This window comes from Notothenia rossii (genome assembly GCF_949606895.1).
Source record: "Notothenia rossii genome assembly, chromosome: 3".
NCBI classification, from domain to species: Eukaryota; Metazoa; Chordata; class Actinopteri; order Perciformes; family Nototheniidae; genus Notothenia; species Notothenia rossii.
This window is the reverse complement of record NC_136901.1, coordinates 7,319,778-7,337,172: the sequence shown is the minus strand read 5'-3', so window position 1 is coordinate 7,337,172 and position 17,395 is coordinate 7,319,778. Positions and strand designations below refer to the sequence as shown.

The window sequence follows — 17,395 nt, the reverse complement described above, 5'->3', positions numbered from 1 at the left end:
AGAGGTGGGGGGGGGGGGGGGGGGGGGGATCTGGCACCCATGTGGAAAATAAAGAGTCTTATGGAGACTTTGCTCTGATCCCGCTGTGTTAAATGGTTACGGTGGAGGAAGCACAGAGAGAGGACTAAGGGAATGAGCATGTTCTTACTACTGGGGTGAAAATAAACTAAGTAATAGGATCAGAATATAATCTTGCACATGCTTATATACAGGACAAATAAAGACTGAGGTGTTGAGTAAATGCACTGTGATAATGGAAGAGCTTCAAAGATGAAGGACAAATGAGATGAAACATCTACGGCATCCATTATGCTGTCGGAGGAAACCTGAGCACCATGCAGGCTCCGAGATAACAACCTTCAGTTCAAGATTGCGCCTCTGAAATGATTCAGTCACACTTATCTTAAAGGACAGTTGTAACCCCACTTCCTGATACCAACTGATCCTTCAAGCTTTTTGCAATGGACATTTTCACTGAAGACATCTTCTTATGCAAGGAGGCCGCTCAGTCCGTTGTTGCAGAATTCAACCGAAACATTTATGAACACACTGTGTGAAATCAAGTTTGTAGTGAAATTCGTCAAGCAGACAAAAATGTCAGCAGCTGTTTGAGGAATGACAGATTAATGACACTTGGATTTATAAATTAATTGCCAGACATTCTTAAAAGATATGATACTTTCGGGCAGACCTTTGGGAACATTCTAGCTTTAGTTGTCACACTTAAATAAAAAAGCTTCCCCTCTGTTTTCCGACGTCACAGATGTCATGGGTCTGTCTGGACAACAGGAAGTAACGAGACAAAATGTCTGGGTCCACGGTTCGTTGTGGTGTAACTCTTAAAGGGGCCATATAATGCTCAATTTCAGATTCTACTGTGACATGTCTCGAAGCTTTAATGTTTAAAAATCTCTGCAGCACTTCTTTTCACCCTCCGTCTGAAACCAGAGCCGCTGCACAAGTGTTACATAGTAATATGAGTTTGTTACTGTAGTAAACAAAGGAGTCCAACTTCTATTTGCGAAAGGGGATACCCCCAAAAGCATCATAGTGCCTTTAATATATGTACAGTATCTTCATATATGGGCCTGTGTGTCCATTTACATTTCAGATTGTCAGAAAGTTCTTAATGATTTAGGAGGTGTTTAGATATGAGGGGGAACCCGGGAACAATGACAGAAATGTTATGTATCCCAGTTGCTACGTAATTTGCATTCCCTTTTTACATCAGAGGCTCGATGCGTTACGGCTTTTTGGCACAGACGCCATTTCTAATCTCTTAGTCTATCTATTTAACATTCCAGGATTGATGGAGTGGTGCATTATTTCTCTGGGAGTGGTTTTTGTGAAGCCTATGTGTGCATGTGTGTGTGTTTGTGTTTTACCCGTTCTCACGGTGCTGACATGTTAGAGTGCTCAGACTGCGAAAGGGTTTGATGGGAAAATAATTCCTGTGGGGCCACTTACACAACCATTCTGACTGATTGACAGATAAAGTGCACACACACACACACACACACACACACACACACACACACACACACACACACACACACACACACACACACACACACACACACACACACACACACACACACACACACACACACACACACACACACACACACACACACACACACACACACACACACACACACACACACACACACACACACACACACACACACACACACACACACACACACACACACACAAGCTCCCAACGCACTTTATGAGTATCGAATATCTGTCTACGTTAATGGAGACATGCTGAATTAAAAAACTCTCTTCCATTACTGTCTCTACAGCTGGAACCATCATCGATTGGATGAATGAAATAAATTGGCACAACAGGTGTGAGTGTTTTATGGTTTTTTCTGTAACATTTACAGTTTGAAGCAGCCTCACATTCTGACCATTATCAGACACAGCATGCACGTTTGGACATTACAAACTAATTTCATATTTTGCATGACATAGAGACAGAAACACTGAGGTTGTTATTTCCTGATTGACCAGAGCCCATTACTATCATGGAAAGCCATTGAAATGTGGAAAACCAAATAAGCATGTGGAAGAAACACGGATTGATGAAAAGATTGATCATCACCACAGATGCAAAAATGCCAGGGTCTTACACACATTCCTCTCATTTCCTCCACTCTAAGTGTCGCTCAGTTCTGTTTGGCAGTGGTCAGGCTACCGCTGGGTTGTGACCTTAATTTGTGTCTCAAAGCCCTGGAGGAGCTCACATAAAGACACACACATGCAGGTCTGGTTGCTCAGACTGTCTCCACTGCTGCCGTCGGGCCACGATCAGTTTGTCTCAGTTCACGTGGAGCAAGCAACGCATTTCTCCATTTATTTATGCTAAGACACACATGATCCCCACCTTCCACACGCACCACCACTACAAGGGCTCTACTCTCCATACAGGATTAGTAATGATTAAGCAGAGTCATCAGTACAGCTTGCTAGGCTGGTTAGAGAGAGAAAGGGGGATAATGTATAGGGGCTGATTTGTGTGCGTTCTGTGTATGTGTCCAACCAAACAGGGGGATGAAAGGCTGGAGGACATATTGGCCGAGGGTTAAGGACAACAGGGTATAGATATGGATAATGATGTGGAACTGGCATGGGACATGAGTCATAGGTCCCATTTCCTCAAAAATCTTGTTAAGCAAGCAAATAACATACAATGAAATATGTTATTTTCAAAAAAAAGGAGAAGTGGAATTACATATATAGATGTATTTTCATTTCTTTACTGAGAAATGGTGTCTTCCCTGCCATATATATATATATATATAATTGTGTAACTATGCTATCAGGCTTGACCTTCAACAACCTCTACTTTAGCTTTAAAGTTGCCTGAGAGGCTAAAACAATCGCAAAAAAAGCCATTATTGTAATGATGTGTACACATTTTAAAAAGCCTCATATGGAGTCAGTGAGAAATGTATATTTCAAAGTAAGGAGAAAGGAGTTAAAGAAGGATGGAGAGAGGAAACTGTGTAGTTATCCAGTGTTTGCAGTCTAGCTACTAGTGGACCATCCCCAGGTATTTGAAGGTTTTCCAATCCCAACACACCTTGCAAGCAAATCAATGGTTTGCAAAGCAAGGTAGAATGGATGAATGGCCAACACTGCTTTACCTCACACTGGTATTCAAGGTTAACTTCACACTAACAGAGGGATTAGCATTGTAACTGAGAGATATGTCACTTCTTGTCTTAACAATAGCGTCATATAAAGAAAAATGTTTGTATGAAGCATGATGCCTTATCTGGACATTTAATTGCATCACAGCTTCAAAACAAGACATCCAACACAGAGAGAATGTGCTTTAAATACAACATATATACTGTTAAAAAGTTATGAAAAAGGTTAGTATCCTGTGCACAGACTTCAAATGTTTTTCCTTTCTCCAGCACACACACACACACAGAGCATTTAAGGATAGTGTGCATACAGTTCAGTGTTGCAAACTGGAGTTTGATGTCTCCGACCTACACCCAGTCTGCCAATGACAGCTGACTAATTTCTGGATGTAGTCTTTGGTTCGCCTGCCATCCTCATAATGCTTTGAGCCAATACCACACAGGCACAACCACACACACACACACCTGCAAATTACCTCAACTGGTGCTTCCACTACCCACTGTACTGTTGATAAAATACCAGATTTTCTTGACTTGTGCAGTTTATGTAACCATTACGCAGGTTCTTAGCCTTCGAGGTCGAAGCTAATTACTGCTGAAGGCCCTTCGTATTAATCTGTCTTTAAAACTGTTTGAAGTTGGCCCGAGCCTTTAGATGTTCCTGCCAACGATTGTGGGGAATATTTGGAGCACACACATGCATGCAAAAGCAGATCAAAACAATATGCACTGCAATACGACACCCTCACATTAGCGCGTGTGCTAATTTTCAAATCCTGCATATGGTTAAAATGGGTTCCTAAGAAATGTAATGCTTAGTTTATCCAAGAATTTTTTTTTTCTCCATAAAGTAGAATAGTTCAGATGAAAGTATTGCATTATTGGAAGAAGTTGTGTTATCAAGGGCTTCAAGTGTGGAGTCAACACAAAAGTTGTTTTGACAGTTACGCTCAGCCAACTTTCTAATTGTGGTTCCTTTTGGAAAACGAGATAAATCGCCACCACAATGTGCTGAAGTAAACAGCATTGTTATTGTCATCATGTGATGAATAGATGAAAAGGAAGGACAGATTGTTCTCCGCTGTATGTAAAAAGAGAAGAAACTGGCTTACAGTTTAATAACTTGGCTTATTTTCTGAGTGAGTGCATTTCTTTCTTTGCTGATTTTAAGGAGGTTCAATTTATTGCAGTATGCTCCCCAATACTTTTGGCAAGTACAAATGCAACTTATATCCATAATGTAAATATTGATTTAATTTCCAGACAGTATGTACCTTAAGCAAAAGTACTTATCGTACCCAGAACTGTTCCTGGACGCAAGAAACAAAGTTTATTTTTTCAGATGTTTAAAACCCTAATATGCTTAAATTGGAAAGCTGGAAGCAACTTTGCATTTTTTACATTGCTATGGATACAGGTTTGGTTCTTATCAACAGTTCCATCTCTCATATACGTGCAATGCAGACACTAGCAGATATGTCCAAACAACAGCAGCTGCCTCTTTTCTTAGCATTGGAATGGGTGGTATGATAATTGCATTCAAAACCATAACAGCTTATATTCTTCAACACTCCATCTGCACACCCTGCCACAGAGGAGGATGATAACCCCACATTTTAACCTGATAACGCTAAATTACTTTCGCATAGGGTAGTGTTACGTGTGTGTATGTGTGTGTGTGTGTGGATAACAGGGGTCTGTAGTTCCCCCTCAGGCAGCGCAAGCATACTTGTCAACCCTCCCGATTTTCGCGGGAGACTCCCGATTTCATTGCCCTCTCCCGGTTTCCTTTCGGGGTCATATTTCTCCCGATTTCTGACAAAATCTGATTTCCACTCGACTGTTTCCACTCGGACTTTAATACAGCTACACCATTGTTTGGTTTCCATGGTAACACGTCTCTTTAGTAGCGCGCGCAACTCAAAGTCTGAGAGGGTGAGGCAGATATTCACAGAAAACAGAACAAGAATCGACAACTACTCGACTCTCTGCTCACTCCTTTCCTGTAAAATACAGGTCCAGCCCACACATATGCTCCATCAAGGACTGTGCTACAGGCCGCAAGGCATTGCACTTACAACTACAATAAGCATGTTAATGTTAATCTAACAGCTCCGGCGAACCACTAGCACCCCCCCATTTCTGAGGTCTAAAGGTTGGCAGGTATGAGCGCGAGGGACAACCCAAAACAGGTGAAGCCTAATCATTGTTTGTGTGTGATAGATACACGTACAAACATGCACAAACCAACAGTACTGGCTGGCAAGTGAGGGTGGTCACTAATTGCAAGCAGATGTATACCTTGAGGAGGTTCCAGGTCAACGAGAGCAATATATTACATGCATGCATGAAGCCGACGTGTAAAGGGCACACCAAAAAAAGTGTTGAAAAATACTAGTGCATTCCTCTGGATCGGTGTTGTGACGCAGAAACCCGGCTCAAGGGTCATTAAAAGCCAGCTGAAACACAAATGGGTAAGAAAACAAAGTAAAAGTACGATGAGAAGAACGTAGGTATGTTCTCTTGGTGTCTGTATTCGCCATAAGTGATCTCTTCCTCGGCTTCTGATACCTTCGTGGAGTACGACTGCACACGTCATTCTTGATTTTAGTTTATACGAAGCCAGCCGGCACGATTTTGCCGTTACAGATGTGAGAGTCGCATGCATGCCATTAATAGAAAACACATTTGGAAGTCTACCTGTGTTTTTTCTACCACTGGCAGATCGGTAAAACCACAAATGTGGACTTCGTGGTAGCAATAGAGGTCAAAGAAGTAGTAGGCTGTTATTCACGGATTTAATGGACTTCTCATTTAGTGCCACCAGTCGTGATCGCATCCATATTGCCTTACAGCAGATCTATACAATGACACCCTATGGTTCCATGTGTTGAGAGACATCCCTAGTCTAAGTGCCGGTAGGAAATGTCAATGCATCCCTCACTTTCACCCTACATTGCCCTCTGTTAAAAAGCTGTTACCGTAAATCTGAATCAAATCAAGGCTCACCGAGAAACTGAATATCTTAAATTCACGTTTGTGGCATTTGTCATTATTTAAGGTTAAACCTAATTGTAGTCATGCAGGATTGACACCCTGTCCATTGCTCAAACCAGTGGATTATAGGCTTTATAACATATTTTAATTTTTCTGGAAAAGAGGCTTTGCAGCATTGTCTCAATTTACAGCCGCCCGCCCAGGGATGTAATAAGGGTATTTCCAGAAGCAATTGAAGGTGGTGTGTGTATGCATATATTTCTCTGTTGAGTGGGGACCTTTTTTCCCTCACAGTCACGTTGTCGATGCATTGCCATGCCGCCCCAGGCTTCTAATGTTCACTGAAGTCTCTGGCATATGGAATATCGAATGGGAAAATAGTGTTGTTTTTAATTGGCTGCATTACAGTTACTAAGAACATACGGATCCATAGAGGAACGTCATGTCAAATGCTTGGTATTTTATACATGCTGTGTTGTATAACTGCTTTTCTAAATCATGGTGATATTACTCAAATTAAATTGGAAATGAGTCACGAAGCATGTGTCACACTGCCGGCGTGTGTGTGTGTGTGTGTTTGTGTGTGTTACCAGGTGAGTTACCATAGTAATCTTTCTCTCACTTCCTGGCCCTTTTTGATTTTCTGTGTATGAGTTGCCACAGAAACTGACTTATTCCTTTCCCTGTGGCTTTTTCACCATTGTCCCTTTGTTCAAAATAGAACGGACACCACATGCTGCAGAGCGCTGTGTGTCCAAGCGGCATTAATCATCTAACTGCGTGGGAGAAATCATGAATCTTTCCAGTGTGACTTCTGTCATATGCAACAATTACAACACAATAAGTGCTAAAGACCATACTGAATGCAAGATTCACACTTAAATATACATAACAAGTATACTAAGAAAAACAATTATACACTCTCACTAACAGTCCACAAATGTTAATATTACGATAAGCAGTATTTGATTCCACTATACAATTATCTTTATGATTGATTAATTTACTTACATTACCGTGTCACTTATCACATCATTTTATATTATTATTATTATTATTATTATTATTATTATTAATATTTATTTCTATTTCTTCTTGCACCATTTTATTTATATTTTATTAATTATTTTCTTGCACAATTTTATTTATATATATTTATTTTTCTTCTTGTACTTTCTTTTTCTTTCTATTTCTTTTAGCAATATTTTTACCTTTTTTCACGTCTCGAGTATTTAGTACTTTGACTTTGAATAGCAAATAAAAGATTTTTTGCAAGCTGTTGTTTGCTTTGATAAACACTTAAATCACTCTTTGCATTTTTATCCCAGACGTGTCTAACTCTTGTTTTTCTCTCCTCTCTGGAAAGCATATTCGTGATTTATCGCGGTTTATTTCTGCTAATGCTTAACTGCGTTACGTGTAGCAAACTGCCCGTAAATACCATTTATTAAAGTTGTGATTATCTGATTGGATCTGCTGAGCCGTTCCAGCAAACAACATCTGTGGGGGGTGCGATGGCTCTAATAAATACAGAGGGAAACAGATGATGGCCGTTGTGTGAAGGCATAGCAACCAGCTCTATTTTGGAGACAAACATAAGAAGTTAAAGGATTGTGACAGGGGCTGCATGGCAGATTTGTCTCTATACAGGCTGTTCAAACAGTGTTACATCTCGCTAAGCGTGCACGTCACACTGAGGGCCGCGGTAATGAATGTTTTGCTTCCAGAGGTATTTAGTGTTACAGTACAGTTTGTGAGATGAGCGGTCTGAGCGGTGAATGAATGAACGGATGGCTTTTAAATGGGATTGTTGGCGTGATCTCATTCCCTTCATTGGGTCTAACGATAATGACATCCACCTGTGCTTTGTAGCTTATTACCGCAACGAGCTAATTAGCATTTAGACACAGCTGAGAGTGAGGAAACCACCACTTGAATAGATGACTGTTTGTGACTGGATGTGTTTTCTTACTGGGTAGGATGAGAAAAAACATGAAGCTTTACTCTTCAGGAGTAACCATGACGTCAGAATCAAGCATTTAAAAAAATTAACGTTATAATTTGCTGCTTATTTCAATGTAAAACTACTAAATTGAAACATGCAACAGCAACATGATTGGCCACAGGGAAATCTGAATTACAGCCAACAAAACACCACAAAACATAATCCAATATGACATTTTGTGAGGAATATATCACAATATAACAAGATATGTTTGAGATATGGTGTCTTTTAGATGGCTTTTTCATGCAAGACAAATTATATAACATTTAACAGGGATGTACTTTGCCAAAAGTTCAACTTGCTGGTTGGTTTTGGAACGTCTCGATTATTACATTTGAATGCATGTCCCGCAGGCCTTCAGCTCATTGTAGCAAGAGTCCAGCAGTGATGCCAGGATTTATTTTGGCCCCTTCGCTCTCCTGTCAGCATTCCTCGGGTTGACGCTCAGAGAAGTGAAGCTCATCCATCCCCTTCAGATATCCTGCTGGGAAGAACCAGCTCGACCGAGGAGAGGCCTCTTATTTAGCTTTTCCAACGGTTTCTCTTTTCTTATGCTGTGCGTGTGTGTGTGTACAGGCATGTGTGTGCGCCCCCTCAAGCTGTGTGTGAGGTCAAGCGTCAGGGAAAAGGGTTTCCTCAGCCAGCGATAAGGAATGGCATACACACAAACAGCTGGACTAGTGCTCTATTCAGAAAGGGCAAATCGCGTTTCAGTGGCCTCGTGACACACACACACACACACACACACACACACACACACACACACACACACACACACACACACACACACACACACACACACACACACACACACACACACACACACACACACACACACACACACACACACACACACACACACACACACACACACACACACACACACACACACACACACACACACACACACACACACACACACACACACACACACACACACACACACACACACACACACACACACACACACACACACAGGTGGCTCTCCAGGTTGCCCTTGTTCACATCTTGTTTTCTTCCCAAGGCTGAATGATGGCTCTGTTGCTTCAGTGCATCGACATAGGGTCAAGAGAGTTGAGGGGGCGGGAGGAATGACTTCAAGATAAATATTGTCGATGGAGGCCAACTGAGACAAAGGGTGTTTCTCAATGTCGAGGACGCTTCCTTGGTAGGACATGTCCCTCCGAGTCAGGTCCTTCAGAGTCAGGCAAGTGTCCTTCCTTTCATTCTGAGAACAAAGAATGGAACAGGCTAGCAAGTGTGCGTCATATGCGAGGCCCCGCCTTACATTTTCCGCCAAAGATTTTGGAAATTGGTCCGTGCGCAAAGCATTGTGGGGATTTTAAGACCGCGGAGGATACACTGGTTCATCCTCAAAATGTCCCGCAACGAAGGATTCAGACAGTCCTCGGTAGAATTCCAAGGATCCTGGACATTGGAACAGTCCTTCTGCGGGATTCTATGACGTAGCATCCTTGAAATAGTGGCTCTGGAGGAGCCTTCCTCGACATTGAGAAACACCCAAAGTCTTCACTGTGTCAGACAGACCCGTTTTGAATAAACATTTCTCAAGTGGCAGCATGATGAAATTCAATTTTTTTCAAACTGATGTGAAGAGCATATAAACACAGACACATTAGAGCACACTTGTAAGCCCTCTGTCTAGATAAGGCATTAGATAAATTGTCTCCTCTCCTTCCCTCCCCCCTATTTCTTAACCTCTCCCTCTTCCTGACCTCTCCTCTCCGTAGACGCAGAGGAATGCATAACCAGAGATTCAGATGACTCAAATGTTCATCAAAGCCAAAGCACTTTTTGTTTTTTTTACAGCAATTCATTGCAATTCCCTTCAATTCAGTTCCACCTTGATCACAGATTAAGGCAAAGCTGCAAAGTAAACCTGTCTGCGACTGAAAAATAAGTGCTGTGACTCAGAATGCTTTCTATACGCTCTGGGCCCATGTGCTATGCATTCTTAACACTGGTTCACGTGTGTGGAAAGCATATTGCAATGCCATCAGTGCACGGCCACTTCATGTCCTCACATGCTCCTTTTTTCCTCTGCACACACTGTCCCTGTCAATCTGTTTGTGTAGGCTACTTTCATTTAAATCATCCTCGTCTTGCACTCGTGGCATTTTGTAGACTTTTTCTATTTTTTTCCACTGTTATTGTTGGTTGTCCGACATGATCCACTCCCAAGCTCATCATCTATGAGAATAACATAAAACAAGTTAATTGAAAACGTTTTTAAAAGAATGCAAAGGCCAGAGGTTAACTCCGTTTCACATGCATCGAGCCCAGGGAACCTTCATCTAAGATGGAAGAAAAACAACACGACTACTTTTAAATTATTCCACTAACGATGATCTATCCTCTTTCTCCCCAGGGTGACTTCACCTGGAGCAGCCTGTCGGGGCGGAGCGTGCGCCTGGCACCGGTTTCCATCCAGAGCCTGTCGGAGCTGGAGAGGGCAAAGCTGCAGGAAGTAGCCTACACCCGTTTACACCAGGACTATGACCTGGGATGCCAGATAACCATGCCAAAAGGTGGGAGCATGTGTGGGTTTTTCACGCATGTTGTAGGCCAGAGTCAAACAGTTTCATAATCTGTACGTCTGTTGGTTCCGAATGGGTGGGATTTACTGCTTCAACATACCTTAGATAGCATCGTTTTTTCAAGACCCTGACGTTTATGTCAACTGTGACAGAACACATAATGCGAGCGAACTCCGGAACTGTTGCAAACGCTCTCCATTTGATATTCTTGACCCGGGTTTGGGGTGTAAAGATTAAGCAGACACTTTCAACAGCCCCATAAAGTAGGAGCCTCTGACCACATCCTCCTCAAGTGTGTTTAAGGGAAGTCATCTATGCTCTGTGTTTGGGGAAGTTGTGACAACACATGAATCTCGATGTAAACCGAACTTCACATTGGGATCGGGGGCTTCCTGTTTGACCTCCCTCCAAGTAACGACACGCGACTCCCTCGCCGCTGAGTGCAGTCACCCCGCTCCAGCATGTAAAGCCTATTAAAATGTCCTAAATGTTGCTTAACAGGCTCTATTTATCTTTGTGGCTCCATCTTAAAGCCAAACAACTATATTTGGGGTTTGTAAACCAAGCCATTATTTGAAAAAGGGTTTGGAAAATGACAAAATTGGACACATTAATCCAGAAATAGCAGAAATGGGCAGAGCGCTGCACTGAAACTGGAAGAGACGGTGGTTTTCCAACTGGGCACGCCTATGCTAACAATTTCTATGAATCAGAGTTTATACATAGAAAAGGAAATATACATAATTCCACTCAATTTAAAACAAACGCGTGGGCAAGAACCTTCACAATCCTGTTATCAGTATGAATAATGCACCACATTTTTTAAAGCAGGATTTATATTAAAGGGGACCTATCATGCAAAATGCACTTTTGTACGTCTTTTCTACATGAATATGTGTCCCCGGTGTTCCAGGGAACTCACCAAGTGTCAGAAAACACAACCCTCTCTATTTTCCTCCGTACCCAAATCTCTTAAAAAGGGGCTGCAACGGATCTGATACAGACTGTGAAGCTGACCGTTGAGCGGCCCCGACCAAGCAAGGAGGCAGAGGCAGAACGTCCAAAATTATAACCCGGTGTGGGCATTTATTAAAACATGAACATACTGTATTACACACAGCCACAGAGCAAACACCAGACACCAGGTGAACACAATCGGGCAATCAGCAGGAGGGAACACAGAGACGACCGTAAGCAACAGACAAGATGGGGGTGAGCACTTATACAATTAATGCCATTTAATAAATACTACATCAATAGATTATATAAACATGTTAACAAGAGCTCTAGTAACGGTGTCTCGTCGTTACATACCCCCCCCTTTCTCCTAAAGTGCACAGAACCTAAATTCTCATGTACCCGGGATAGACAGTCTTGGCTTCCTTCAAGTCCTTGAGTTTCTAGAACGGACATAATAGATCCCTCCCTTGAGGCTATGGACAGAATAGATCCCTCCCTTGAGGCTCTGGACACACTAGGTCCCTCCCTTGAGGCTATGGACACACTAGGTCCCTCCCCTGAGGCTATGGACAGAATAGATCCCTCCTTTGAGGCTAAGGACACACTAGGTCCCTCCCTTGAGGCTATGGACACACTAGGTTCCTCCCTTGAGGCTATGGACACACTTTCAAACGTTGTCATAAAGTGCTCAATATCATTCAACTTCAGGAGTGAGTGGCATTAACTTGGGGTCTCTACGGAAGTGTGGTGCTCTTCTCCCCAATGGCGGCTCATTCCTCCGGTCCGATCGGTCTGCTCGTAACCTGAGCTCCTCCCCGTCGTCCTCATGCACCGTCATCTGGCTCCATCTGTTGCGCTGGCTTCTTTGTTCCTCCTCAAAGTGTTTGTTAGGCCTTTACTTCTGAAACCACTTGTGAAGCTGTTTTGGCCTGGCCTTGTCTCTCGTCTCCTGCTGCTTGTCTCTCGTCTCCTGCTGCTTGTCTCTCGTCTCCTCCTGCTTGTCTCGCGTCTCCTCCTGCTTGTCTCTCGTCTCCTGCTGCTTGTCTCTCGTCTCCTCCTGCTTGTTTCTCGTCTCCTCCTGCTTGTCTCTCTTCTCCTCCTGCTTGTCTCTCATCTCCTGCTGCTTGTCTCTCGTCTCCTGCTGCTTGTCTCTCGTCTCCTGCTGCTTCAGCAGCCGTGGCCCCCTGGTCAGTTCCAGGCCTAGCCCCCCCCAGCCGCGGTTCCTCTCTTTGGTCCCTCTTCTTTCCTCTCGTCAATTTGACCTCCTCACTTGGTCGAATCCCACTTCTAACACCAACTGTGAAGCTGAGCGTTGAGCGACCCGACCAAGCAAGGAGGCAGAGGCAGAACGTCCAAAATGATAACCCGGTGTGGGCATTTATTAAAACATGAACATATTACACACAGCCTCAATCCTGCTGCTGCTGTTCACGTGAGCCCAGCCTGCAGCCACCAGGATCTCACACACACCCTTTTTCCTAACTAGATAACAGCACCTAAATACACTCGAGGAATGGCTAAAATGCAGGATCTGTTTGGTATTTTGAAAAATAAAAAGTATAAATATGCCTTATATAGGTATGGTCCTACACTATATTATTCAAATATAGCATGATAGGTCCACTTTAAACTCATTTTAATTGGCACAAGATCTCAAAATCAAACATAAATGAAGTAGTAAGTAGCATTCCCTGCACTATAGGAGTGCAGTGAGCGCCATAGCAGCGGTACGGCGGATTATCCAGGGCCTGCATTCCAGCTGAAGGTTAAACCTCTCCCCACCATGATTTAAAACGCACTTGTCTGTGTTGCTTATGAATTCCAGAGCCCCTAACGGCCGCCATGTGCTAGTTGAAGAAATATTTCAACATGTGTGTAAGACTTGTGTGTGGGTTCATTAATGTGGGCTTCTTCAGCCCGGCTGTTTCGCATATTCATCTGAGCCCAGGGGTCGTGTTTCTAAGTGTTCTTCAAGATCGAAAAACAGATTAGGGAGAGATAAAACTGAGAGATACAAAGAAGGATGGGTTGAGGGTTTGATGAGATGAGAAAGAAGCAAAGGTTCCTCAGACACTTTCACAACTGGCGGGGAGTTGAAGTAGGGAGGTTTGGAGGTTCGGGGGATTTCCGTACGGCTTTGGGAGCCATCTGTCAAAAAATCCAAACCATTTCCTATCCTTGCTTCTCCCCACCCTAACTCTCCATCACAACATCTGCTTTCCCTCTCCCATCTCACACCCCTTCCTCACTGCTCCCCACATTATTTCTCTCTCTAAAATGTCTCTTCTTGTGCTTCTGACTCCAAGCTGCGGTTTTTATTTGAAGCTTTAAAAAGGACCTGACGTTTCTCGTATATCACTAAAGTGGCCATAAATCGATTCTCGAACAACAGCAGGGATGTTGTTAGGCACGATTGGGAGAACTGAACCTGCTGCCTGACTCAACCCGCAGCGTGTTGTTGGGGCTGGATGCATTTTTCTGAATCCCCCCCCAGTGACTCATTTGATACAGCTGAAAGGGAACATCTAGGGGTTCATACTAAGGTTGCTAAACCAGCACATCAAAGCAAAGAACGGTGTGTACAAGGGATTCGGGTACTTAAAAAAACAAGCAGCACAGTGACCGAATGATGACTTTAAAAGCTGCTGAGGTTTCACAAACTGACATCCTTGAGACTTTAAGGTCGCCACGGTCTCCAGATTTCCTTTCGTCATTAATCAGAAACTTCTGGAGTCATTTGTCATGTTGACAGCTGACAGACGGCTTTCCTCCTTTGGAGCCATAAACGTGGATGTTGACGTAGACAAAAACACATACCACATATTTGGGAGTGTAGATAAACAATAGCAGCCCTTTTAATATGTTTTTCTGCTGGCTAATACCATCTAAACCTGTCTGATGTTTCAGTGAAATTGATTAAAACAGCTATCCTCCGTGGTTAATTTACGTCTGCATTCCTGACATAAACTTATCAGATATATTAAGAGGGATTCAGCAGATATGGAAACCATTTGTTACACGTGATTTATCTTCCTGTTTTTTTCCCTCCAGATGGACAGAAGAGGAAAAAGTCGCTGAGGAGGAAGTTGGATTCGCTTGCAAAAGAGAAGACCAAAGACAAAGGTACGCCAAGTCATTTGAACACACACTCTCTTCTCTCAGTGTGTTTGTCACAGCCGGTGAGACAGAACCAGTCTGTGGCCTCCGCCCCTCAGGCAGGTGAACAGAGAGGTTATAAAAACACTTTCTGTTTACCAGGCTTCGACAGTTTATATTTAGCTTAAGTGCAGGGACTCCTTGTAAGGGGCCTGGCTCTGAGAAGGAGCCACTCTTCTGCACTAAGCAAAGCATATTTGGCAGAAACAGAATCTTAGTCAAAGAAGCCCAGTTGCAGAAAGGAGAAGGAATCAGGCTTTTCATAACACATTTGTGGTCTCGTTTGCAAAAATAAATAACAAGGAAAGGTCAAAAATAAGCAGATTTTTGCTTAGCCTGCAGTGTTTTTACATTACTGACTTCTAGAAGTAAGTACACATTATTTATGCTACATAGAATCAGTAGTTTAACGCAATAAACAAAAGCACTCACGCATTCACCCGACTTTGGCAAGTATTATCCAGAAAACTAACGACTGGTGTGTTATTCATCATAATCAGAAATAGTAAAAGCATTGTTTATTCATATTTTGGAGCAATACATGAGGCTTTTTTCTGTGTTATCTTGGATCAAGCATTATTTCCTGCTCTAATAGAAGGCTGAGAAACAGCTGTGGAGTTTCATATTGGAATGATGACGAGGCTGCTGCAGAATGTCGCAGCTGTGTTGTCTGAGAAAAACTCGTTTGATTATCTTGAGGGCAAACAATCAGTGTTATTCCCAGAAAAACATTCATTGTAGGACTTCGAGTACTACAATGAATGTTTCACTTATTTCAGGGTGAAGCTCTGACTCTAGTTGAGTTTTTACCTCCACTACCTGCCTGGCTCCAGAGCAGATGGCCCAGATGTATCTGTGGTCCAACCTGCAAAATGGATTTGAAATTAAAATGTCTCCCAAGGTCCGGAGTACCAGCCCTGCATTTCACTTTGAAGCAGGCTAATCTCTCTGCAAGAGAGAATAAAGCAGATTGCCGGCTCTTTTGATGCAGCCACAGTAATCTGAGCTCAGTTATTGCAAATAAGGTTGAATAAATAATCTGCATTGAGTCCTTTATGGGTACATTTACCTCACTTAGGATCAATTGCCCTATGGCCCTATTCAGTTTTTGGTGGTTTTCCCTCTCCTGTAGTTTGTTATATATGAAAATTAGAATAATAGGGGACCCTTTAAGATGTACAAATTGGCCTTGTGTGGGAAACTCATAATATCACACTTTATGAATGGTAAAAACATGTGACGTAACTTATAACTTTCTGGACTTTCGCCATAGACTTAAACACATCCAGTTATTATGAACACACGGACATGAATAAGAAATAATCGTAAAAAAACTGATGCTCTAGGCCTGTAAAATGTAGATTTATGAACATCTGACATGTGTTCTGGCTGTGTTTGCACTGTATAGTATGCAACCCAGATTGTGTGTGTGCATGTGTGTGTGTGTGTGTGTGTGTGCATGTGTTACATAAGCTTTGCTAACGCTGTGAGGCTGCAGAGCAAATTGGTTGTGTCACAGTGTTAGTGGTCATGTTGTTCCTGAACACAGCCCTCCACTTGTGGAATGCATTTTGCTTTCGCTCCCTGTTTTAATTTTGCCGCTTTTCCACACACACACACACACACACACACACACACACACACACACACACACACACACACACACACACACACACACACACACACACACACACACACACACACACACACACACACACACACACACACACACACACACACACACACACACACACACACACACACACACACACACACACACACACACACACACACACACACACACACACACACACACACACCGAACAGCTGGACTGTGTTTCTCAGCTGTTGGCTCTGGCTTTGGGATTCTGCATAATGAAATATATAGCCTGTGATGGGCTAGTATGACATCATTCCTCCCATGCATCCCTCAGCAGTACACACATTTGCACGAGTCCAAAGTGAATTGCTATGGTTTTGCTTCACCAGATTTTGTATATAAACCCTCACTCAGTTTAGAATACATCTGTTATAACTTCTTTCCGTAACAAACTAGAACAAAGATGGAGTTGGTTGATGCATATGTGTCAGTGCTGTGAAGCTTGTGGGTTAGAGTAATCAACGTTGTGTTATTTTGGTCAAAGCAATTTAGTGGTCTGTCACAACCAGATGTGTTTTGCTTACTTTCCTCCTGTGATGCCTTATTTTGCAAAACAGATGTAGTGCAATAGTGATTCAAGAGTTTTAACTGACATAGTAAAAGTGTGGGGATCTCTCTCTAAGAGTGTTCGATGTTAGAAGTTTCTATGAGCTATTTTTGGAAGTTGATTCTTCTTCTTGCAGTCAACTAGTTCAATAATCTTGCCCTTCCTTCTCTCTTTCCTCCACCTCCCTTTTCTTTTCCCAGAATGCCTACCCCAAGCCTTCAGTATAGTGCTATCCCAAGTCATTGCTAATGACAGAACGCAGAGGCAGCGCCAGGACAGCTATCGTCAGGACCATCAACATCGCGGGGACCACAAGGACTCCTCTGACCTCGTCTCGTCCATTTTACAGGT

The 17,395-nt window shown here is 42.8% G+C and overlaps 2 protein-coding genes across 8 annotated transcripts in view; one reads left to right on the top strand and one right to left on the bottom strand.

Moving 5' to 3' along the window:
* Window positions 1-17,395, bottom strand: part of LOC307034294 (FERM and PDZ domain-containing protein 4-like) — a 382,085-nt gene that overhangs the window by 100,633 nt on the left and 264,057 nt on the right. The gene's annotated exons all lie outside the window — the stretch shown is intronic.
* Window positions 1-17,395, top strand: part of LOC307034296 (rho GTPase-activating protein 6-like) — a 56,354-nt gene that overhangs the window by 31,190 nt on the left and 7,769 nt on the right. For all 4 annotated transcript variants that reach the window (XM_079673064.1, XM_079673063.1, XM_079673062.1 and 1 more), the window contains exons 2-4: window positions 10,553-10,712; window positions 14,733-14,804; window positions 17,245-17,393. In XM_079673064.1, coding sequence (XP_079529190.1) covers window positions 10,553-10,712; window positions 14,733-14,804; window positions 17,245-17,393 — 381 coding nt within the window. The remainder of the gene's footprint in view (window positions 1-10,552; window positions 10,713-14,732; window positions 14,805-17,244; window positions 17,394-17,395) is intronic.